The sequence below is a fragment of the Nicotiana sylvestris genome, chromosome 3 (assembly GCF_000393655.2).
Source record: "Nicotiana sylvestris chromosome 3, ASM39365v2, whole genome shotgun sequence".
Lineage (NCBI taxonomy): Eukaryota > Viridiplantae > Streptophyta > Magnoliopsida > Solanales > Solanaceae > Nicotiana > Nicotiana sylvestris.
In genome coordinates this window covers 160448148-160473612 of record NC_091059.1, presented here as the reverse complement: position 1 = coordinate 160473612, position 25465 = coordinate 160448148, and the positions used below count along the sequence as shown (strand labels likewise).

Genomic DNA, 25465 nt, shown 5'->3' with positions numbered 1-25465 from the left:
TTTTGTATTTTGTTCGATAATGTTAAAAATAACAAAATGGACAGAACCACACATGACTAACAGCACACGTTACGGAAAATCGAAAATTGTACAGCGAGGTCCTTTGTCACTATTTTTGTTTTTCTTTTGGACTGACTGTCCGTGAAGAAAAAATCATGTGCTTACAATACTGGTGGGTGACCTAGAACATGAAATGAAAACATAAATGCATACCCGCATTATACTGGTGGGCGACCTAGAACATGAAATAAAAACAGAAATGTATACCCGCATTATACTGGTGGGCGACCTAGGACATGAAATAAAAATAGAAATGTATACCCGCATTATACTGGTGGGCGACCTAGGACATGAAATAAAAACAGAAATGTATACCCGCATTATACTGGTGGGCGACCTAGAACATGAAATGAAAAGACAAAAAATGTATTCCCACATTATACTGGTGGGCGACCTAGAACATGAAATGAAAACATAAATGCATACCCGCATTATACTGGTGGGCGACCTAGAACATGAAATGAAAAGATAAATGAATACCCACATTATACTGGTGGGCGACCTAGAACATGAAATGAAAAGACAAAAAATGTATTCCCGCATTATACTGGTGGGCGACCTAGAACATGAAATGAAAACATAAATGCATACCCGCATTATACTGGTGGGCGACCTAGAACATGAAATGAAAAGATAAAAAATGTATTTCCGCATTATACTGGTGGGCGACCTAGAACATGAAATGAAAACATAAATGCATACCCGCATTATACTAGTGGGCGATCTAGAACATGAAATAAAAACAGAAATGTATACCCGCATTATACTGGTGGGCGACCTAGGACATGAAATAAAAACAGAAATGTATACCCGCATTATACTGGTGGGCGACCTAGGACATGAAATAAAAATAGAAATGTATACCCGCATTATACTGGTGGGCGACCTAGAACATGAAATGAAAAGACAAAAAATGTATTCCCGCATTATACTGGTGGGCGACCTAGAACATGAAATGAAAACATAAATGCATACCCGCATTATACTGGTGGGCGACCTAGAACATGAAATGAAAAGATAAATGTATACCCGCATTATACTGGTGGGCGACCTAGAACATGAAATGAAAAGACAAAAAATGTATTCCCTCATTATATTGGTGGGCGACCTAGAACATGAAATGAAAACATAAATGCATACCCGCATTATACTGGTGGGCGACCTAGAACATGAAATGAAAAGACAAAAAATGTATTCCCGCATTATACTGGTAGGCGACCTAGAACATGAAATGAAAACATAAATGCATACCCGCATTATACTGGTGGGCGACCTAGAACATGAAATGAAAAGACAAAAAATGTATTCCCGCATTATACTGGTGGGCGACCTATAACATGAAATGAAAACATAAATGCATACCCGCATTATACTGGTGGGCGACCTAGAACATGAAATGAAAAGACAAAAAATGTATTCCCGCATTATACTGGTGGGCAACCTAGTTGGTAAAGAATAATTTGAATTTGTTTCCTCGATTCTCCGAGAAAATTTTCACTTGTGGCAGAAAATTTTCTGCCCCAATTCTGGCGATCTTTCTTATGGCGTATCTTTAGGCCATCATCAACACTTAATTTTCCTGTTCAAATCAAAGAAAATTTAGTTAGTTTTTTCTTGACATATGGCTAGTGGTCATGTCACTCCTGATGGGGATGATTGTTCCCTTTCCCTTATTCTTGTTCAGCGTTCCCAAAACTTGTTGGGGATGATGTTATTTGCTGAGGATAACATTCTGTTGGGGATGGTTTTTCCATTTATCCATTCCCCATTTGTATCTCAAAAATTGCTGGGGGTTATTTTGCTGAAGATGGATTTTCCTTTCTTCCCTGCACATTCTGTGTTGTCCGACCACCTAGGAACTTGGGCGATATTCGGTCAGAGTCCTGCTGGGGATTGTCTTGGAACTTGGCCCACAATTTCCTCAACATGTTTTTTTTTCGGCTCTTCCCTGTACTTTCCTTGCCATTTTAGGACAATATTATTCGGCCTGGCAACCAACGTCTGTTGTCTTATTGTCTTGTCTCTGGCCTGCCCTTTTCACATTTTATGTTGTACCATTTTGGCAACTGGTAGTAAGCTCTGAAAGATCTTCCTTAAAACATAAATTTCTAGAAAAATTCTTTTAAACAAAGAAATGAAAAGATAGAAAAAGAGAAATTCTTTCTGAACAAATGATGGGGAAAAGAAAAAAAAATGAACTTATCTGGGTGATATAACCGATTCCAACGATCATGTTGTGCATTCGGATTAATCAACCCAGTCTATTTGTGTCGATCAATCTTTCTGATGTCTTCACTTGCTGGGGATAAATAGGTGCCCAATTCTTTGCAAAATGCGGATCCTTTCCGCCAATCTATCTTGTCGCCTCATAGTGCCCTTCGCGGGGTTTTCACTAACAAGGCTCTCTCATTTCTCACAACTCCCGTCGCCTTATGGTGCCTGTGAATGTTTTCACCGATAAGACTCTCTCATTTTGTATTTCTCAGCTTACGTCGCCTTATGGCACCTGTGAAGGTTTTCGCCGATAAGACTCTCTCATCTTATTTTCTCAGCTGGGGATTGGAGTGTTACCGATAAGATTTTTCTCTGCTGGGAATTCTTATGGCTATCAATTCTTTCAACTCATGATCCTCATTCAGTCGGGGACCTGCGTTTTATTCTTGGTTTTCATTTGCCTGTCTTAACACCTCTCGGATACTGATCGGGAGGTCTTTTTTGGACATCAATATAGGTTTTAGAAGAAAAGGATATAAAATTCAAAACAACTTTGATGGGTAAAGTATTACAACTCTTGGAATCAAACTCTTTTTTCTTTTTCAAAATTTTAGATACAAAATTTCTGCCCCAGTTTTCTTGCTTGGGGATTTTTTCTTTTGATGATTTTTTCCTTTTTTTGGTTCTTTATTTTTGTTACCTTATGACCGAGCCGTGAGGCGCCTACGTATCCTCTTTGAGGAATCAGGTCGAACGTAGTTCACTCGATTCCTTTGTTTTTCTTGCGACCTTCCCTTTTTGTTTTTGTTATTATTTTCCTTCTTTTTTTTGTTTTCATTAACGATTCCAAGAGAGGGGTATGAAAGAATAAGTAAGGCACAAAGGGGTAAAGCAAAGGTTAAAAGTGTTTGGATAGAAGAAAGAATTGTCTCCGTCATTTCATTATCCGATAAGCACTAAGTATAGACAAACAGATAAATAACAAAAGAAATTACACATAATATCTTTTGACTGCATCAAAATTGATAGCCATGTCGACGCATCTTCCTTCGACATCTGTCAGACGTAAAGCGCCGTTGGATAATACTCTGGTCACAATATACGGCCCTTGCCAATTCGGGGCGAACTTGCCTTTTGCCTCAATCTGATGTGGGAGGATCCGTTTCAATACTTGTTGCCCTACTTCAAATTTCCTGGGGCGCACCTTCTTATTGTATGCTCTTGCCATTCTCTTCTGATATAACTGGCCATGACATACTGCTGCCAATCTTTTTTCATCCATTAAACTCAGCTGCTCTAGTCGGGCTTTGACCCATTCATCATCGTCAATCCCGGCCTCAGCGATAATTCGAAGGGAAGGAATTTCAACTTCTGCTGGTATTACTGCTTCGGTTCCGTATACCAACAAATAAGGAGTCGCACCTATTGAAGTACGAACAGTAGTGCGGTATCCTAACAACGCAAATGGTAGCTTTTCATGCCATTGTCTGGATCCTTCAATCATTTTCCTCAATATCTTCTTTATATTTTTGTTGGCTGCCTCAACTGCTCCATTCGCCTTGGGCCGATACGGGGTGGAATTACGGTGTGTAATCTTAAACTGTTCACATACTTCTCTCATCAAGTTGCTGTTAAGATTAGCACCATTGTCCGTGATTATTATTTTTGGGATCCCAAATCTACAAATGATATGGGAATGGACGAAATCCACCACTGCCTTCTTGGTTACAGACTTGAAAGTTTTGGCTTCAACCCACTTAGTGAAATAATCGATGGCTACCAGAATGAACCTGTGACCGTTCGAAGCTGCCGGCTCGATAGGCCCAATGACATCCATGCCCCATGCTACAAATGGCCATGGTGCGGACATTGTGTGCAATTCCGTTGGTGGAGAATGAATCAGATCTCCGTGTATCTGACACTGATGGCATTTTCGTACGAAACTGATACAATCATGCTCCATAGTGAGCCAATAATATCCCGCTCGCAGAATCTTCTTTGCCAACACATATCCGCTCATATGGGGCCCACAGACTCCAGCATGTACCTCTGTCATCACTATCGTGGCTTGACCTGCATCAATACATCTCAGCAATCCCAGATCTGGGGTTCTTTTGTACAACATTCCTCCACTGAGGAAAAATCCATTTGCCAGTCGTCGAATGGCTCTCTTTTGATCTCCGGTTGCCTGCTCCGGGTATATCCCCATCCTGAGGTATTCCTTGATATCATAAAACCATGGCTCGCCATCCATTTCTTCTTCTATTATGTTGCAGTAGGCATGCTGATCACGAACCTGAATATACAATGGGTCAACATGGATTTTGTCTGGATGGTGCAACATCGATGCTAAAGTGGCCAAAGCATCGGCAACCTCATTGTGAACTCTCGGGATGTGTCTGAACTCCACTGATCGAAATCGCTTGCTCAGATCGTGCAAACATTGTCGATATGGTATAAGCTTCAAATCTCGTGTTTCCCATTCACCCTGGATCTGATGTACTAGGAGGTCCGAGTCTCCCAAGACCAAGACGTCCTGAACATCCATGTCTGCAGCCAATCGTAGGCCCAAAATGCATGCCTCATATTCAGCCATGTTGTTGGTACAATAGAAACGTAGCTGAGCTGTAACAGGATAGTGATGTCCTGTTTCTGAAATAAGTACTGCTCCTACTCCAACTCCTTTTGCATTCGCAGCCCCGTCAAAGAAAAGCTTCCACCCTGGTTCCTCATTCAGTTCTAACTCCTCTATATGTATCACTTCTTCATCTGGAAAATACGTCCTCAAAGGCTCGTATTCTTCATCAATAGGATTCTCAGCCAAGTGATCGGCCAATGCTTGGGCTTTCATGGCCGTCCTCGTCACATAGACAATGTCGAACTCTGTGAGTAATATCTGCCATTTTGCCAATCTTCCTGTGGGCATAGGCTTCTGGAAAATATACTTTAATGGATCCAGACGTGAAATAAGGTAAGTAGTATGTGACGACAGATAATGCTTAAACTTCTGTGCTACCCAAGTTAGAGCACAACATGTCTTCTCAAGTTGAGTGTACTTATTCTCATAGACTGTAAACTTCTTGCTGAGATAATAGATGGCTTGCTCTTTTCTTCCTGTGATGTCGTGTTGACCCAACACGCAACCAAACGAATGATCCAGGACCGTTAGATAAAGGATTAATGGCCTCCCCGACTCAGGTGGAACCAATACAGGTGGATTGGATAAATAACCTTTGATCTGGTCAAATGCCTCCTGACATTCTGCCGTCCATTCTATCGCGGCATCTTTCCTCAGCAATCGAAAGATGGGTTCACAAGTTGTTGTGAGCTGAGCGATGAATCTGCTGATATAGTTCAACCTTCCCAACAGACTCATTACTTCTGTTTTGTTCCTCGGTGGCGGCAATTCCTGGATGGATTTGATCTTTGACGGATCCAACTCAATGCCTCGCCGACTGACGATAAATCCTAACAGCTTTCCAGATGGAACACCAAATGCACATTTGGCTGGGTTGAGCTTAATGTCGTACCTTCGAAGTCTTTGGAAAAACTTCCTAAGGTCTGCTACGTGGTCTTCCTGACGCTTGGATTTGATGATCACATCATCTACGTACACTTCAATCTATTTGTGTATCATATCATGGAACACAGTAGTCATTGCTCTCATGTACGTTGCCCCAGCGTTCTTCAAACCGAATGGCATTACTCGATAGCAATAAGTCCCCCATGGCGTAATGAAAGCTGTTTTCTCTGCATCTTCTTCATCCATCAGAATCTGATGATACCCGGCGTAGCAATCCACAAAGGAGCCGATTTCTCGTCCAGCGCAATTGTCGATCAAGATATGGATATTGGGCAATGGAAAGTTATATTTTGGGCTTGCCTTGTTCAGATTGCGGTAGTCGACGCATACCCTGATCTTTCCATCTTTCTTTGGTACTGGCACCACATTAGCCAACCAATCAGGATATCGAGTGACCCGAATAACCTTTGCTTGCAGCTGCTTGGTTACTTCTTCTTTAATCTTCACACTCATATCTGTCTTGAACTTCCTCAGTTTCTGCTTGACGGGAAGGCATGCCGGGTCAGTGGGCAATTTGTGAACCACTAGCTTGGTGCTTAAACCCGGCATGTCATCATACGACCATGCAAAAACATCTTTAAACTCAATGAGTGCTTTGATTAATTCTTCCCTGATGCCAGGCTCAATGTGGATGCTGATTTTGGTTTCTCGGACATTATCCGCATCCCCTAGATTTACAGCCTCGGTGTCATTCAGATTAGGCTTGGGTTTCTCTTCAAATTGGCATAGTTCTCGGTTTATTTCTTCGAAGGCTTTATCCTCATCATATTCAGACTCATCGTCATAATCGATCTCTTGTATCATTAAATCAGAGTCAGATTGATTTATTAGACTAGGTCGAAGATCCGTCGTGCATGCCATGTCATTAGAACCAGTAAAAAGAGAACTGTTCAGAAAGAGAAAAGAATAAAACAAAATTAAAATGAGACAAGAAAAAGAATTTTATTAAAAATGCGGGATAACAGGGTTCACACTTTTACAAGACAAAATGAGATTTGGATTACACCCTGAATAATCCGAAAAACAAGAAAGCAAAAATCAAAGCCTACTACCAGGACTCTCCCCGAGTAGGAAGAGGAGTAACCGTCCAATTGTTGGTTTTGGCCTCAGGCCCCATAAACTGTATGTCTGTTCCGCTGGAACCCTCTCCGACTTCTACCATATTGACATCAGTGAACAATCTTTCGAAGCTCTGATTCAGATCCCCGTCAATCCCAATCAATGGCCCGAGAACTTTCGGGACCGGTGACCCCTTGGCGCTTGCTCTAACAAAAGATCTTGAGAGACGTGGCACAGGTTTGGGAAGAAACCAAACTTGGGCATCTTGAACCCTGCTGGTAATTGAACGTCAGGGAAAGGGCATAGATCCTTGTAAGCCACGCTGACCTGGTTACCTAACCCGTGTATGTTCCTGAAGGATTGCTCCAGGCTTTTAAATTTCCGCATCACCTCGTCCTGCTCTGGGCTCTTAGCCGGCTTTTCAATCTCCGCCGGGACCTCAAAGTGGGGATTATAGGTATGTGGCTCGGGTGCTTTGAATGTGAGTTCAGGGGGGTAGTATTGTGTATCGTGAGCCTGAAACAATGGCTCACTAGATGATCTGTGCAATGGGGCTGGGGGAGGTGCCACAAAGACGGGAACATTTGGTGGAGGAGGGTTTTGAGTGGGTGGTGGAGCTTGGGAATCATAAGCCTCTCTTCCCTGATAATAGTGATGGCTTGGGAAACTTGTTGAAGGACCGGGAGAGGGGTATTCCGGCGTGTGTACTGGTTGGAGGGTAGGAGTAACGGGTAGTTCTTGCCCCTTCTGGGCTCTAGCTAAGGCTATCTGCATTTCATTCATTTCCAGCCTCCTTTTTTCCATTTTTTCCAGGGCTTCCTTCAGCAACTGATTGGCTGTCTTTTCCGACTCAACGCTGTTGTCTGACCCAGTCATGCTTTCTGGTATAGGACCTTTCGATCTTGTTTGATAATGGTATGGTGCCAGTACGCTCTAACAAACTAACTGGTATTAATTGGAAAAACAACAAACTTGTCAGTGTTAGAGTCTTAACAGATATTGTAATTGCACGTTGGGGGATGCAATGTTCTTAGGCAGTTAACCATTTCTAACATGCTTTTGCTCTGACCGCATGTATCATTCCGGCTTATTTTATTTGTGCCTCTTTCGAGTGTTTCAGGGACCTCTCTTTTCTTCTTCTCTTTTTTTTTCTTTTTTTTCATTCATTTTTTTTTCATTTTTGTGGTCGAATCTTATGGAGATTGCCTACGTATCATGACCCCACATGAATCAGACCTTGCGTATTTCGGACAAAATGAAAGGTAACAATGAATCATTTTTTTTTTTTGAATTATCAATTTTCATAATAAACCAAACTGGGTTTCAAAGGTTCGAAGATGACCTACAAACTCGAAAATCAAACAACCCACATATTCTAATAAAAGATTTATAAACTCCAAAAATAGATGGCCAACTTCCTTTCTCCGTTTGACAAATGCAGCCGAACGGTTATTTTTGCAAATGTGACCCCTTCCAAATTTCACATGAATTTTGAGGCCGGGGAGGATTATTTTATGACACTTTACAAACTTGTTCGTTCTTTTACGAAAATAGCCTTTCAACAACTGAAAGATACTCTAAGGCTATTTCGGCAAGAACGGTTTAAGACGCGGCCGAAGCTGGCTCGGCTTATTTTTGACTAAAAATCCAAACGGTATTCACATGACTGCTGACTCTTTGTTTTTTTTTTTCAAATTACAATAAAACCGGGTGTTGCAAACACGGCCCTTTAGCACCTCGGGGACGAAGATTTTTAAGGTTGTGTGGGTCAACTGGACCAAAATCCTAAACATGACCCAAAAAGTGGCTGTTTATGCAAAGTCAGCCTTCCGGCGTCCCTTTCGGGAACATTTGGCTATTTTTGACAAAAACAGCATCACCCGACTTATTTATGGCTCTTTTTATCGTTTTTCAAATTAGAAAACTCAATATTGCAAACGCGGCCTTTCAACGTCTCGGGACGAAGATTTTTAAGGTTGTGTGGGTCAACTGGACCAAATCTTAAACATGACCCAAAAGGTGGCTGTTTATGCCAAGTCAGCCCTCCGGCGTCCCTTTCGGGAACATTCGGCTATTTTTGACAAAACAGCATCACCCGACTTATTCATGAAAAATTTTGACATGTTTTTTATTTATTATTTATTTGTTTTTGGTTATTTTAGCAAAAGGTGGGGTCGGACCCGATGAGGGTTGCCTACGTATCTCACATCCGGTGAGAATCAAACCCGCGTAGTTCGGGAAGGTCATGAATAAAGTAAATAAACTAATTTTAAATTATTATTTATTTTTTCTTTGGAATTTGTGAAAGAACTGCTTTAAAAGAAGAAAGGAAGTATTTTTTTTTTTTGGATTTTTGATTGATTTTCTTTTTTGAAAGAAAGACTTCTAAGAATTCCTTTTCTTTTGATTTGAACTTTGAGAATTTCAAAAATAAAAGGAAGATATTTTTTGTTTGAATTTTCATTTGGTTTCTCTTATTCTAAAGAAGAAAGAAAATATTTTTGGAATTTTACCTTTAATAAAAGAAATACTACTAAAAAAATATTTTTTGAATTTTGAATTTTCTTTTCAACTTTGAAAGAAGAATCAAAATATTTTCGTATTTTTTAAAATAAAATATTTTATTTTTATTTTTATATATATATTTTTTTTAAAACAATTAAAAAGACTTTCTAAAGAAATCAATAATGGAAAATAAATAAATATATATATATGGAAAATAAAGATATTTATATTATTTTTGCAAGACATATCTTTTTGGAATTTTACTTTGAATTTTCTTGGCAAGACAAATACTCTTTGCAACAAATAAAGATATATATATATATATATATATATATATATATATATTGAAAATAAAGAAAAATACTTTTTGGATTTTATATATATATATATATGTTTTAGAACAAATAATAAAACCAAGTTCAACGCACGACTCTTTTTATTTTTATTTTTGGCATTTTCAAATAAATAAATAAAAACCATTTTAAAACAAACTTTTTTTTTCATTTTCATTTTTCATGGCAAGACAAACGATTTTTCTTTTTCTTCTTTTTTTTTTCATTTTGAAAACAAGACAAAGTGAAGAAGATTTGTTTTTCTTTTCGTTTCAACAAAATGACTAAACATAAGAGACTTTTTTCTATTTTTTTTCTTTTGCTTTTTTTGAGTGAAACAAACTATATAAAAAAAATTCTTTTCTTTTTTCTTTTTTCCAAAATTTCGGCAAAATTTCGCCAGTATTTGGACATTGTTATTTTTTCAAAACAGAAGAGTAACCCTATACACTGCTATTTTCCTTTCTTTCTCTCTTTTTTTTTTAATTTTCCCCATACTCAAAACCGGTCATCATGCAAGTTCAAAGCAAATAAATGCACAAGCAGTGAGTAGGATGCATCAGGATGGTCTTTTCTGTTTCAGGTTGCTATTCCTAGACGGACCCAACCCCTGTGTTGAGTCCCCTAAGTCAAAAATGCACATGATGCAGATAAGCGTTCCTACTAGGGATCCGGCATGAAGTTGAGTTATTCTAGGTTCAGAACCTGGGTGTTTGTTCTAGACCTGGCTTACCCGAGCGGACAGCTCGAGCCGAGGAGGAGGCGGCAGTCCGGGAATACAGAAGCTTCACCGGCTTTGCGACTTATCCAAACCTCGTTCTAAATTGGGACTTGACACTATACAGAAAAGAAGTCGTACGAAGTACACCCTTCTTCATGATTCAGAAGACTCAGAGAGAAGATGGGTTTCGGCACAGTTTATATACAGTTCACAAAATATCAAAGCGGTAAAAGCAATTAGTTAGCACATTAAGCACAGATCATGTAACAAAATCAGATAAAGCTGAACATAACAATTTATTCTAAGCTCGATTTCTAACCCTGAACCAGTGGTTTTGGGTCAAATTTCCTAGCAGAGTCGCCAGAGCTGTCACACCTCCTTTTTCCGACCTCCGCGAAGGGCGTAGGAGTTTTTTTCAATTAAAGGACAATCGAAACGGGATTTATTTATTTATTTCAGAGTCGCCACTTGGGAGATTTAGGGTGTCTCAAGTCACCAATTTTAATCCTGAATCGAGGAAAAGAATGACTCCATATTACAGTCTGCGTACCAGAAATCCGGATAAGGAATTCTGTTAACCCGGGAGAAGGTGTTAGGCATTCCCGAGTTCCGTGGTTCTAGCACGGTCGCTCAACTGTCATATTCGGCTTATTTATCTGATTTTAATACAATTATGAACCGATGTGCCAATTTTAACTTTTTACCACTTTATTATTATTTTTTTAAAAAAAATGTGAACATCGTTTAAAACATGTCTTTGGATTACGTCACATGAAATGCACCCGCAATCCGGAACACATTTTTATTCAATATTTTAGGATTTAGATTTGGGTCGCATGAAATGCGCATCCGAGTTTAAGTAGATAAAATTAATTAAATCGCGCCTAAAGAGTCTAGCGCGTTATTATCTTTGGGGAAGGAAGTGAAATTCACTAAACAGTCCATCCCAAATTCTAAGCATATTTTTTTTAAATAATTAAATAAATAAATGAGATTGGAGAATCCTGCAAATTTTTGTATTATTTACATCTATTTATTCTTAGCGAAATCCTTCCTTATTTTAAGAATATCCTTTAATGACTACATTTTTATTATTACTAAGTTTGTCTATAAATATAAAATCAATCTCTACATTCTTAAAAATAACATATTAAATAGAAGAGAAAAACAAATATTAACAGAAAGTAATAAAAATTAAAATTATAAATACAACATGGAATTGTCAAATAATTTTTTTTTAAAAAAAACTAATTATCCCATAGTCGGATTAAAAATCATATTGTTAGATGACTTGAGCTATTGAAATTAATTATTTACAAATACTGAAAATTTGAAATAATCTTGAGTACTAAACCCTATTTCTAAAACTTAAATAATTTAACCTTAACTAACCTTGTTTTAATTCAAATCCTGTCCTAATATTTGATTCGCGAAATTAATTCATGTTTTAACTGAATTTTACTACATGATTTCGATTAACTTAACGTTGGCGATACTAAAACCTTTATGCATAAGGAACTTAATCAATTTTGCCAAACTGATTTATAAGCCATTTTAACGTTATTTTCTTCTATTTTAATTATTTGACAGTTTAAACAGTAATGAACATGCTTAAATATATACTACCTAATAATCAGGTTAAAACAAAGCATTATTTAATACATCGCTACAATATGCCTAATTATGCAAAACAACAGTGATTTACAGAATAATAATACATGAAATAACCTAAATGCAATTAATAAAAGAAAACTAAATAAAAAAATTTAAACTTCCATTCTTCACTTTTCAGCTTACAAGAGGCCAAAATTACAGTTGTGTACCTGGTATTGTCAATATAAGAAGAAGAAAGTCAGTCACGTAGTACGTAACACAGCAACAACAATAATAACCAGCAATCTAGTCAACAGAAATCCCAGTGACAGATTTGAAAATCAAAATAAAATCTAGAAACACAAACAACGGGCAGAATCCAAGGGAATTTTCAGATTTTGAAAGGCTAATTAATGTTTAACCCTTCTTTTCTAAACCCGTATATCAGAATATTTATCAGGTGTGTACTACTCTCTCTTCTAATTTCCAGCTCTTTTTATTTGTAATTTCTTTTCTTTTCTTTTTCTTTCTTGAAAGTTTTAATAGTTTTCGGATTTTTCTTTCTCTCTTAAATATTCAGCTTTTTTTTCTCTCTCTATATCTCTGTCCGTGTTTTCTAAAATCTGATCAAGCCTCCTATATATATCACATCCCCAAACCCTTTAATTAATTAATAAAACACCCATTTTCTCTTACCAAACCCATTATCTTCCCACTAATCCTCATTTTAATCCCACTAAATTAAACAAATATATCAACCCCACCTCATTACATTTTGTCCCCCATGCTTATCATAAACAATTACCATATTCCCCTCCACTATATTTTGTCTTGTCCCCCATTTATATTAAACAACTATATCACCTACACCCCATTACCTTTTGTCCCCCATGCTTAACATAAAAAATTACAAAATGTACAATTCCTAAACTACCCCTCCGACCTTATTGCAATTACTATTTTACCCCCGGACGTACTTCAATTTACCAAAATATCCTCATCGGCTATAACCAATCAATTAATCAAACTCAACCAAAATATAGACAATATGACCAATTTCTACATAAATTCAAACAACAAATCACATGAACATCATTTCTTCAACATTTCAACAACAAATCACATGAACACGGTGAACAACACAACTCCAAATTAATGGAAATAAATTAACCATATCGGGAACCAATCCTGGTTAACTTAGACCAAAAATGAATGAGCAAAGAGACAACAATACAAACAACAAAATACATGATTCAAACTAAATCAACAAATAAAAAACATAAACTCACATTAAATCACTGGATTAAAAATGAACTTTAAACAAAGATGAACATGAATTAAATCTATTTTTAAACAACAAACATGACGGATTAAATGACTCAAACAACATTAATAATTTCTGGAAAATACATAACAACATGAAACAAATTGAAGAAATAATCAATTAAATTTCAATTTGAATCTAACAAACATTAAACTAACAAATTTTTACCTAAACAATAAAACAAACATGAAATAAACATGAAAAACAACTAATTAAATTTCCATTTGAAATCTGAAAATTAATTCAACAAAACATATGAACATAAACAAAACAAAAAATCAAATATCTACCGATTTTATATTCGAGAAATATCAGAACGAAATACGGACAAACATAAAACTCAAAATCTACTAACCGGATCGAAACGAAATATGTACGGACTGTTTTGACGACCCTCGACCAAAACTCGAACAAATGACGATGAAGACGAATTTAGGAAGCAAACGAAACAACGCCGAAGCAGTAGCAGCAGTTGACGCAGCAGGGGAGGTCGACGGACTGTGGCGAACAAAATAAGCTGCTCGACGTTGAGGCGATGCAATGGCAGCCATGGCTGCCCGTGTCGATGAGGTAGAAGCTGGACGAGGCAGCCATGTCCATGCTGAGTCGACGAGGCAGAAGCTGGAGCAACAACATCCATGGACGAGGGAGCTAGAGCAAATACTCAACAGCAGCGTCGAAGGAAAATGGAAGAAGGTCGACGGGCTGGACGCAGCTAGACGCGACAACAACGTCGATGAGAGTTGGACGCGGCGGGGTCTATTTGGAGAAGGTCGACGTGCTGTTCGTCGTCGATGGAGCAGTGGAAACGCAGCAGCAATGGAGAAGATGAAGCAGTTCTGCTGGTTGCGTCAATGGTGGACGATGGTGGTCGTTCATGGTGGTGAGGTCGAGGAAGAAGAAATGAGGCAACTGTTCGTTTCCATGGATGAAGGCTTGATTATTGGCTTTGTTGCACACGACATTTCTCTATGCCTCTCTACGGAAGGGTTTCGAGTAGAAGGGAGAGAGGATAAGATGAAGACGACTGAGGAGAAAGGCAGCCATGGATGGGGTGTTTTTGAGTTTGGGGAAGAAGAAACAAAAGTGGGGGGGGGCGGATCCTTTCTAGGTTTTTTAGGGTTTTTTTTTTCTTTTTGTTTTGTGTTTTGTGTTTTGAAAAAAATGAAGAAGGGTGTTGGGTATTTGGGTTAATGGGGCGGACCGGGTCGACCCGGTTTGAAGTGGACCGGATCATGGGGAAGGTTGGGCAATTATTTGGGCCTGTGGTTTGAAAATTGAAGAAGTGGCCCAATCCGATTTTTCTTTGTATTTTTGTTCTCTTTTCTTCTTTTATTTTTCTAACACTAAATTATAAAACTACTTAAATTATTATTAAGGACTAAATTAAGTTATAAAAGCGCAAATTAACTCCCAATAACAATTAACGCACAATTAAGTAATAATTAAGCATAAAATTGTATATTTGGACATTAAATGCTAAAAATGCAAACAATGCCTATTTTTGTAATTTTTTAATTTTTGTAAAACAACCTTAATTACTAACAATTGTAAAATTAAATCCTACATGCAAAATGCGACATATTTTTGTATTTTTTATTAATTTAGCAAATAAACATGCACAGACAAACACAAATAATTATCTAAAAATATCACAAAATTGAACACCAAGGACAATCATTTTATTTTTGAATTTTTTGGGAGTAATTCTCATATAGGGCAAAAATCACGTGCTTACAACTACCATTTCGAGTTTGGTCGTAGCAGTTGGGTTCATTTGCTCGTGTAATTGTTGAAATTTCTTATCGATATAAACTCCACTTTCTTTTCTTCTCTTTACATTTTCATTTATTAGGAGGGGACGACCTCGAGCCTCTCTCTTGTGTTTATTTTCCTTTTCTGTGTCTATTTTACCTCAATTTGAATATTTTAAAAGCCAACTAGATTGAGTACGCAACCGTACTAGTTACGGGACTTGGGGAGTACCTAACACCTTCTCTCCGAGTCAAATGAACCCCCTTACCTGAACCTCTGGTGCAGACTTAGTTTTAGAGTTCAAAGTGTTTTAAAAGGAAAAATCATTTTTAAAAAACGGTGACCTGGCACACCGAAATCAAATGTCAGGTGGCGACTCTAAGTTATTTTCCTTTTAAATACAATTTTTGTCACGTTCTAATTGGAAAACCCTTTTCAAGCTTTGCTAAATCTGTTATTAATTTTAAGAGGGTTAGTGAGGTTTGTAAAAAGGGGTGTGACATCTCTGGAGACTCTGCTGGGGACACTTGCGGGTTCGAGCTAGTACTTGATTTTGTTGGCTTTTAGAATATTTGGTTGAGGTTTTTATGCTTTTTCATTAGCTTTACTTAATTTTATTATGTTTTTATATCTTGTTATTTGCTAGTTGTTTATGTGTTTACAGTTTTTGCTTTATGTGTTTACTGCTTTATAACTGTCATCATATGCATTACCTAGTCAATTCTTTCTGCAACAAGTTTCGGAGCACGCGTCGCGTGCACGAACTCTTTGTTGAGTCACCCTTGATTTAGGAGGGGGGCCGTCGGACGTATGGAGTGGGTGGAAAGCTTGAGCAACCACCATCGACCATACGCTTCCCCAAATTGCCTTGTTAGTGAACCCCAAACTTAGGTCAGCCTTTAGGTCATTTTTATTTGCATCATGTCATTTAGACCTAGTAGGGCTCGGTCCCAGGTACCGTGTCCCTTTGTAGGAAGCCTTTCCAAATTTTGTTAAAATGGGCTCGTGGCCCAAAATGACAATTTAATCATCTTATGTGCTAAATGTTGCATCTGTGAGGGTAAAAAGGTCATTTGACAGACCGATGTTTGGGAAAGAAGGGTGAAATGAAGAAAGTAGGGCCCACTCACATTTTTCCATAGTTTTCCAAAAATCAAAATGAAAATGAAAAATCCAAAAACGATTTTACACTTTTCCATTATTTTCCAAAAAAAAAATATTTTGAAAATAGAAAATCCAATAAGATTTTACATTTTCCATCATTTTCCAAAAATTCAAAATTCAAAAAAAAAAGAAAATCCAAAAAGATTTTACATTTTCCATCATTTTCCCAAAAATTCAAAACGGAGAAAAGGAAAAATCCAAAAAAAAATATTTTTCAATTTTCATCAAAAATACAAAAAAAAATTGTTTTTCCAAATTAGTTGCATTTTTTTAAAGGCTTCCTCCCATGTTTAATCTTCCCGAACTACGCGAACCTGATTCTCGTATTTCGAGACGTGATACGTAGGAAACCCACATAGGGTCCGGTCTTCCTAGTAGGTCCTAGGTTCTTGGCTTCCGGGGTCATAGCCAAATCTTGCTTGTATAGCCATATTTGGCCACATTGGCCGTTTTTTGCAAAAATTAAGTGTTTTCTCAAAGTAGTTTGTTATCTCTTGTCTTAGGATATTGAGTCTACAATAAAGTGTCCTTTTAATTCTAAGGATCATTCCTGTCAAATTTGCATGTCTAGCCACTTTTGGCCACATCGACCATTCTTGCAAAATAGGGTTACTTTCGCAAGAGTGGCTCAATTACCCATGTCTTAGGATCTTGAGTTTATAACTCGGTGTCATATCACTTTAAGGTCCATCCATGTCGTGTTTGTGTCCCTAGCCACATTTGGCCACATCGGCCATTTTTGCAAAAAAGGGTCCATTTCCGTAAAGTAATTTTTAAGACCATGATTGTCGGGATATTAGAGTCATGTAAGCTTTAAATGGAGTATTTCTCATGCATTAGGGGTCAACTTTGTCAAGTTTGCGCTAATAGCCACTTAGGCCATTTTGTAAATGTAGCCAAGTTGTGTCCTGCATTTGTCCACTAGGAAATGTGGTGGGGTCATGTAGTGTCCCGAGTCGCTAACCATGTTTGTTTTATTTAGGTATGGACCCGCTAATTCGATCCAAAGTGCTGATGGTAGTAAAGATTCCTAGGAAGTTGATCAAGTGGTGGAAAATGTTTTCATCGTTAGAGCAGCATGAGTTAATGCAGAAATTGGGCACCCTAACTTCCCTTCTTGATATCACACCCCGACCAGACTTAGTGGAGGCGATGCTGACTTATTGGGATCCGCAAAATTTGATTTTCAGATTTGGAGAGTGTGGGATGACTCCTACCTTGGCGGAAATGTCTGGTCTTACTCGTTTAAGCTATATAGGCAAGGACATGATACTTCCCCGAGACCACTATAGGACAAGATTCCTCAGCGACCTGGGCCTGAAAGATAATAAGCATTTAAAATGTCTCGAGCAGTCCTAGATATCCTTGGATTATTTGTTTGCTAGATTTGGACCACAGGATAGTTTTGACGTCTTTTGGGATGAGTTCTGCACAACCAAGGCAAAGTGGCAAAGACGTCGCCTCGAAGCTTTTAGCCTTGCTTTTTTGGGATTATTGGTTTTTCCATTATATGAGAGGCACATTAGCACCCGTCTGCAGTCAGTGGTAATGGCACTATTTCATGAGAAGCAACGCAAAACCGTTACCGTTGTGCCGATGATCTTAGTAGAGTTGTACCGAGCCCTGAGTGAGGTTAGGGGAGGTGTCAGATATTTTGAGGGAAGTAACCTTTTGCTACAGTTGTGGATGATGGAGCATTTGCACACCGCTTCTTTACTTTGTCCCACTGACCGTGCCTTGAGGGATCAGGTGGTATGCATCGAACGTAGGATGAAATCTCCTAAGTTTTCGTACCTAGTAAGCATCACGGCTTGGATTGAGTTCCTTGGTTTGAGGAAAAATGGGAATGTTTTGTGGGCTTACCTTTGGCTACCTTGGATGATATCTTGGTAGGGTGCCTCATGCAGCCTTTCCTGATGCTGATAGGACTCAAGTGTGTCAGGTCGTACACTCCCGTTAGGGTAATGCGGCAATTGGGCAGAAGACAAGAGGAGCCTCCAACTTTGAATCTTCGGAGGCATATCATAAATTTTAGCAAAAATGCGGTTGATGAAATCAGGTATGTGCAATACTGGAACAATGCAAAGAGGATGAAGAAAAATACATTAGTAGAGAATTTTGGCAGGCCCGAGTGTACTTAGGAGTACTTGATTTGGTTACAGTCCATCCCGCCAGGGGTCAGCACCCCATTGCCATCACAACTTAGGGGTCGGGCAGTTCAGACAGATGATTTTGAGGAGGCATCGGACCAAGATCCCTAGGATAAGCTTGAGTTGATAAAGTATCAGTTAGTGGGATTAGCAACAAACATGGAGCAGCATGGCCAGTATTTGTTTAGGGTCGGCCTTCAGGATGCGGGGGCACACGCCAGGGCCTTTATTCCCAGCATCGGTGTTTTTTTACGAGGCATGTTACAGAGTTTGAGCATGACGGACAGCCCAAGACCATCCCAATCAGGACAATCTCATTCAGGAGCAACTTGATGAGTCATTCTATTTAGGTGTTTTGAGATTGTCTTATGTTGTCTTTTACTTTTGTGTCTTGTCTAGAAGTACCGAGTCCTTTAGGTAGTGTTAGAGTTTGTCGTAGTGTAGTTGAGTCTGTCATGTCTTTCATTATCATATTTCCCTTTGTATTTTAATATCGAAAAGTTTTAAATGAAAAATCCCAAAAAGATTTTGTTTTCAGTTTATTTTCCACCACTTCTCCAGAACTACGCTTGGTCTGATTCATGAGGGACATGATACATAGGCAAACTACATCGGGTTCGATCAAATCATTTTTGGTTCAAAATAAAAAGAGAAAGAAAAAGAAAATAGTGATAAGAGGTGTTGGAAAAGAAAGAGAATGAGGGATTGAAATGAGCAAATCGGGATGATGCCATATGACCCTGCGACCCTCAAAGCCATTTTAGAACCATTAATTGTTGCTAGGTGCATTGCACGTAATGTGATATTATTATTTGATAAATGCTCTAACGCTAACATGGTGGTTTTCTGTTGTTGTCCTCTGTTATCTCTATTAAGTTTCAGGAAGGTGGTTAGTTTGTTGGCATCCTAGCAAGTCATCCATACAACACCCGATCAAAGCGTCAAACAATCATGGTTAGCAAGGAAACAGACACTGGAGTTGTAGACCCACCAAGGGAGATTGTTGAGTCAGAATTGGAACTGCAAGAGGAGGTCCGGAGGTTGAAGCATCAGATGGCAGAAATGTATCAAGCCTGGATTAAGTGAGACCCTCGTTCCCTACCAACTACACAGAAAACCCTGCTTCCATTCCACCATTCTCTCAATCCCAGATGCCCAATACCATTGATCTTTCCCCACAACACGCACCTGGCTTTACCCCTTACCATAACTACCCTGGCACTTCAGCCTAAATTGTTCATGCTCTGCCAACCAAAACAACCTTGTACCCTGCTCTGACATCTGCTCTTATTTTTGTACCCCCTCCACAAGCTACCCTCCACCGATCCTCTAGTGATCCCACATTCCCTGCTACAGATGCCCACTACTATGCACCGGAGCCCACCTTCAAAGTCCCAGATCCTTACTCTCACACTCCCCAATTTGAGCCTCATGTTGAAACTGACAAACCACCCAAGAACGCAGAGCAAGAAGAGATGTTTAGGAAGGTACAGAGTCTGGAGCAATCAATGAGAAATATGCAATGGATGGGAAACCAAGTGAGTGTGGCTTATAAGGTTTTGTGTTTGTTCCCCCATGTCCAATTTCCTGCCGGGTTCAAGATGCCTAAGTTTGACTTGTATGATGGACATGGGGATCCTGTAGCTCATCTGATAGGTTATTGCAGTAAAATGAGAGGCGCCGGGGGAAAAGACGAATTACTGATGGCATACTTCAACCAAAGTCTAAGTGGGGCAGCTTTAGAATGGTACACCCGCCAGGACGCCAGCAGGTGGTACACCTTGGATGATATGGCTCAGGCCTTTGCCCGGCATCTTCAGTACAATATAGACATTGTTCTAGACCACCTATCTCTGACCAACGTGGAAAAGAAACCCAGTGAAAGATTTAGAGAATATGGGTTCCGATGGAGGGAGCAAGTTGCACGAGTCAATCCTCCGATGGAAGAGGACGAGATGGTTAAATACTTTCTTCAAGCCCTGGAGCCCACTTACTATGGCCACTTGATCTCAGTCATTGGTAAGTCTTTCAATGATGCGGTGAAGATGGGAGAAATAGTGGAAGAGGGGCTCGAGTAAGATCATGAGCTATTCTGCTATAAAAACAACCACCCAGGCAATCCAGAGTGGTACTGGAAGTTTGCTAGGCAAGAAGAAGAAGGAAGATGTCGCTATGGTTGTCTCCGGATCATGGCATGACCAGAGGGGTTCACCTCATCAATACACCCCTCCTCGACCCCGACCTCAAGCCTACGCCCAAGCTCCATATAATCTACCTCAACATTACTTTTCCCCGCAAAACCCCCAATACTCAGCCAGGCCATCTCAATACCTTGTTCACCATGCACAGTCATATGCTCAACCTCCTCTTTACCCGCAATGGCATGCTCCAACTCTGCAGAATATCTACCCAGCTCCACAAAATACCTATCCACCACCACAACCCTATCAAAACCCCACTGGTTCAAATTTTTGATCAAGGCTAGAGTATAGGAGAGAGAGGCAGCAGTGGAAATAAACTTTTACCCCGCTTGGAGAGTCCTATGCTAGTCTGTTTTAAAAGTTAAGTCAGTTGGGCGTCTTGAGGCTGATTGAGTCAAAGATACCGAATCCCCCTCCAAAAGAACCTCGACTACTCCCTAAGATGTGCCTATTGTTCTGATGCTCCAGGGCATAATATAGAGAAGTGCTGGCATTTGAAAACAGCAATCTAGGAGCTTATTGATACCAACCAAATTGTGGTCCAAAGCCCAGACGTGTCGAACATCAACCAAAACCCTTTGCCAGCCCATGCAGAGACGCATATGATTGAAATAGTTCACAAGTAAGGGGAGCCCAAGAAGTCCGTCATGATGATTTGGGCCAGTGAAAGTAATTTGGTTAAAGCTCCTGACTCCACCAAAGCGAAGCCCTTGATAGTTGAAGGGGTGACAGAAAAGCCGAGCTCACTCAATTTGAAATCACCAGTATTGGTCGTGAAAGGGCTGTCAAAAGATGTTAGGGAAAGTCCGGAAAGTTCAAAAGTGGTAGTACCAAGGATTCCAAGTAAGCCTGTAATAGTTTTGAAGGGGGCTCCTACTACCCCGATCATCATTAAACCAGTAACCCAGCTTCCAGTGGTGGATGCCAAGGCTGTTCCGTGGAATTATAAACAAGTGATAGTGACATACAAAGGAAAAGAAATAGAGGAAGAAGTTAATGAAACTGGAGGATTGACTCGTTCTGGGAGATGTTTCACCCCAGAAGAATTAAGGAAATCCAAGCCATTCAAGGATAGCCCAATGCCAGTAAAGGAATCGGTCACCGACGAAGAGGCTGAGGAGTTCCTGAAAAAGATGAAAGTGCAGGATTATTCCATTGTGGAGAAGTTAAGGAAAACACCAGCTCAGATTTCTCTTTTGTCTTTGTTGATACATTCAGATGAACATCGCAAGGTCTTGATGAAGATTTTGAATGAGGCATATATTCCTGATAAGATCATAGTGAACCACTTGGAAAAGATAGCTGGCAAAATCTTCGAAGCAAATAGGATCACTTTCTCGGACGATGAACTTCCTATGGAGGGTACAGAACACAACCGAGCTCTTTATCTCACAGTGAAGTGTGAAGATTCTGTTGTCTCAAGGGTTTTGGTTGATAATGGCTCTAGTGCGAATATTTGTCCCATGTCTACTCTGCGAAAACTAAAGATTGGCACCGAAAGAATTCACTGGAGCAGTGTGTGTGTTTGAGGCTTCAATGGGGGAGGTAAAGATTCTATTGGAGATATAATGCTCGAATTGTCGATAGGGCCTGTTGAGTTTACCATGGAATTCCAAGTGTTAGATATGACTGTCTCCTACAATCTGTTGTTAGGCAGGCCCTGGATACATGCTGCTACGGCAGTCCCATCTTCTATGCACCAAATGGTGAAGTTTGAATGGGACAGGCGGGAAATAGTTGTGCACGGTGACGAGGACTTGTCAGCTTGTAATGATACAATTGTTCCGTTCATCGAAGCTGAAGATGATAAGGGACCTTAGGTCTATCAGACTTTCGAAACAGTGTCTGTTGAGAAAATTCCTGAAGGAAAATACATTTCGGTTCCTAAGTTATCCTCCACTTCTGTCATGGTTGCGAATGAAATGTTGAAGAATGGTTTTGTGTCGGGCAAGGGTTTGGGCTCATCTTTGCAGGGTATTGTGCATCCAGTGTGCCCCAGTGGGAATCCTGGTACATTTGGTTTGGGATTCATGCCCACAGAGAAGGACGTGAAAGGGTTAAAAATCTGAAACAGAAGGTATGGTCGCTTCCCAAGCCCGTCCCACACATCTCTAAATCTTTTGTCAAGCGAGGGACTGAAAAACCTCCAACCTCCTCAATCCCAAAACTTGTGGTCGATGTTGATGAAGAGATGATCAAGAGGTGCCAAAGTCTGTTCGAAGAGGTCAATATGGTAGAAGTTGGTGAAAGCTCTAGTAAAGCAAATGTGAAGCTCGTTGAACCAAACGTGAAGCTTAGCAATTGAGAAGCTACTCTTCTCCCCACCAGGAAGGAGTTTTGGTAGTTTGCTTTATTTTCCTTTCTGTTATCTGGGTTATTCCAGGGTTTTAATCCAGATTTTTAGTTTTTGCTTGTTTTGATGTTCAAACCCTTCTATCCTTTTATTTTCAATGAAATGCAATTTCCCGTATTCCGTTATTCCTAATAGTGTTTTATTTTGTTCTTTTTTCTTCTATACAGTTCTTTTTATGCTGGTTGCAATGACATGACATGCATGAAAAAGTTTTAGCCGAGTCTTAAAAACCAATCTAATTCTGAAATAACAATCCAAGAAGTAGAATATGATGATGAAATAGAATATGATGAAGAAGCAGCATTTGACGAAATCAGTAAAGAGCTAAAACAATTTGAAGAAAAACCAAAGCCTAATTTGAGTGAGACCGAAGCAATCCATTTAGGGGACCAGGATGATGTTAGGGAAACCAAGATAAGTGTGCATTTAGAACCGAAAGTTAAGGAGGAAATAATCAAAATATTGTTTGAGTACAAAGATGTTTTTGCATGGTCATATGATGATATGTCGGGCCTGAGCACTGATCTGGTAGTTCATAAATTGCCAACTGATCCAGCATTCCCTCCTGTCAAGCAAAGGTTGCGAAAGTTCAAGACTGATATGAGTGTGAAGATCAAAGAAGAAATCACAAAGCAGCTTACTGCAAAGGTCATTCGAGTCACTCGATATCCCACTTGGTTAGCCAATATTATGCCAGTACCAATTGGTAAGACCAGGGTCTGTGTTGATTACCGTGATCTTAATAAAGCAAGACCAAAGGAAGATTTTCCATTGCCGAACATTCACATTCTGATCGATAATTGTGCCAAGCATAAGATTGGGTCTTTTGCGGATTGTTACACAGGATATCACCAGTTCTTGATGGATGAGGAAGATGCAGAAAAGACAGCATTCATCACGCTATGGGGAAAATACTATTATCGGGTAATGTCATTTGGTTTGAAGAATGTTGGGGCAACTTACATGAGGGAGATGACCACCATATTTCATGATATGATACATAGGGAGATCGAGTTTTATGTAGATGATGTGATCATAAAGTCAAAGAAGCAGTCTGACCATGTCAAGGTCCTGAGGAAGTTTTTCCAAAGGCTCCGCAGGTACAACCTCAAGCTCAATCCAGCCATATGTGCATTTGGTGTCCCGTCTGGGAAGCTGCTAGGATTCGTGGTCAGTCGATGTGGTATTGAGTTAGACCCGTCAAAGATCAAAGTCATTCAAGTGTTACCACCACCAAAGAATAAAATAGAGGTGATGAGTTTGCTTGGAAGGTTAAATTACATCAGCAGGTTCATTGCTTAGCTCACGATAACCTGTGAGCCCATCTTTAAGCTGCTGAAAAAGAATGTTGCGGTCAAATGGACTGACGAATGTCAAGAAGCATTTGATAAGATTAAGAGGTACCTGTCGAATCCACCTGTGCCGGTCCCACCAGAGCCTGGAAGACCTTTAATTCTCTATTTGACAGTTTTGGATAATTCTTTTGGTTGTGTATTGGGTCAACATGACGTCACGGGAAAGAAGGAGAAAGCAATTTATTACCTCATGTAAGAAGTTCACTCCCTATGAGGTTAAGTACACTCTGCTTGAGAGGACATGTTGCGCCCTGATTTGGGTGGCGCAAAAGTTGAAGCATTATCTATCTTCCTACACTATTTACCTTATTTCTCGCATGGATCCTCCAAAGTATATCTTTCAGAAGCCTATGCCCACAGGAAGACTTGCAAAGTGGTATATTTTACTTACAGAGTTTAACATCATCTATGTGACTCGGACCACAATGAAAGCCCAAGCCTTGTCCGACCACTTGGCCGAGAATCCGGTGGATGATGACTATGAGCCACTGAAAACTTATTTTCCTGATGAAGAGGTCATGTGTGTTGACGAGGTTGACCATGATGAAAAGCCAGGTTGGAAACTCTTCTTTGATGGAGCTGCTAACATGAAAGGGGTCAGAATAGGGGTTGTACTTATTTTTGAAACAAGGCAACACTACCCTGTAACAGCCCAACTTCGATTTTATTGCACCAACAACATGGCTGAGTATGAAGCATGCATTCTGGGTTTGAGGTTAGCTATAGACATGGGAGTCCAGGAAATACTTGTTCTGGGAGATTCAGATTTGTTTGTTCACCAGATTCAAGGAGAATGAGAGACTCGAGATTTAAAGCTCATACCGTACCGACAGTTCCTACATGATCTTTGTCAACGATTCAGGTCGGTTGAATTTAGACATATTCCCAGGATTCATAATGAGATTGCTGATGCCTTGGCTACTCTGGCGTCAATGTTACATCATCCAGATAAGGCTTATGTTGACCCCGTGCATATCCAAGTTCATGATCAACATGCTTATTGTAATATGGTGGAAGAGGAAATCGATGGCGAACCTTGGTTCCACGATATCAATGAATACATCAGGTCGGGGGTATATCCAGTATATGCTACAGG

The 25465-nt window shown here is 39.6% G+C and overlaps 1 protein-coding gene across 1 annotated transcript; it reads left to right on the top strand.

Moving 5' to 3' along the window:
• The first annotated feature begins 21308 nt into the window (after positions 1-21308).
• On the top strand, positions 21309-25166 carry LOC138888254 (uncharacterized). Its single transcript, XM_070170082.1, has 6 exons — positions 21309-21826; positions 22319-22428; positions 22635-22738; positions 23231-23542; positions 23651-23938; positions 24483-25166. Exons 1-6 carry the CDS (start codon positions 21309-21311, stop codon positions 25164-25166), a joined length of 2016 nt encoding a protein of 671 aa, XP_070026183.1.
• Positions 25167-25465: the final 299 nt, after the last annotated feature.

Excerpts from the sequence above, each read along its gene's own strand:
- LOC138888254 (XM_070170082.1), top strand. The coding sequence starts at position 21,309 with ATGATGATTTGGGCCAGTGAAAGTAATTTGGTTAAAGCTCCTGACTCC. Across the intron at positions 22,429-22,634 it reads TGACGAGGACTTGTCAGCTT|GGTATTGTGCATCCAGTGTG; the intron begins GTAATGATACAA and ends TCATCTTTGCAG. Across the intron at positions 23,939-24,482 it reads GGGGAAAATACTATTATCGG|TTTTGGATAATTCTTTTGGT; the intron begins GTAATGTCATTT and ends TCTATTTGACAG.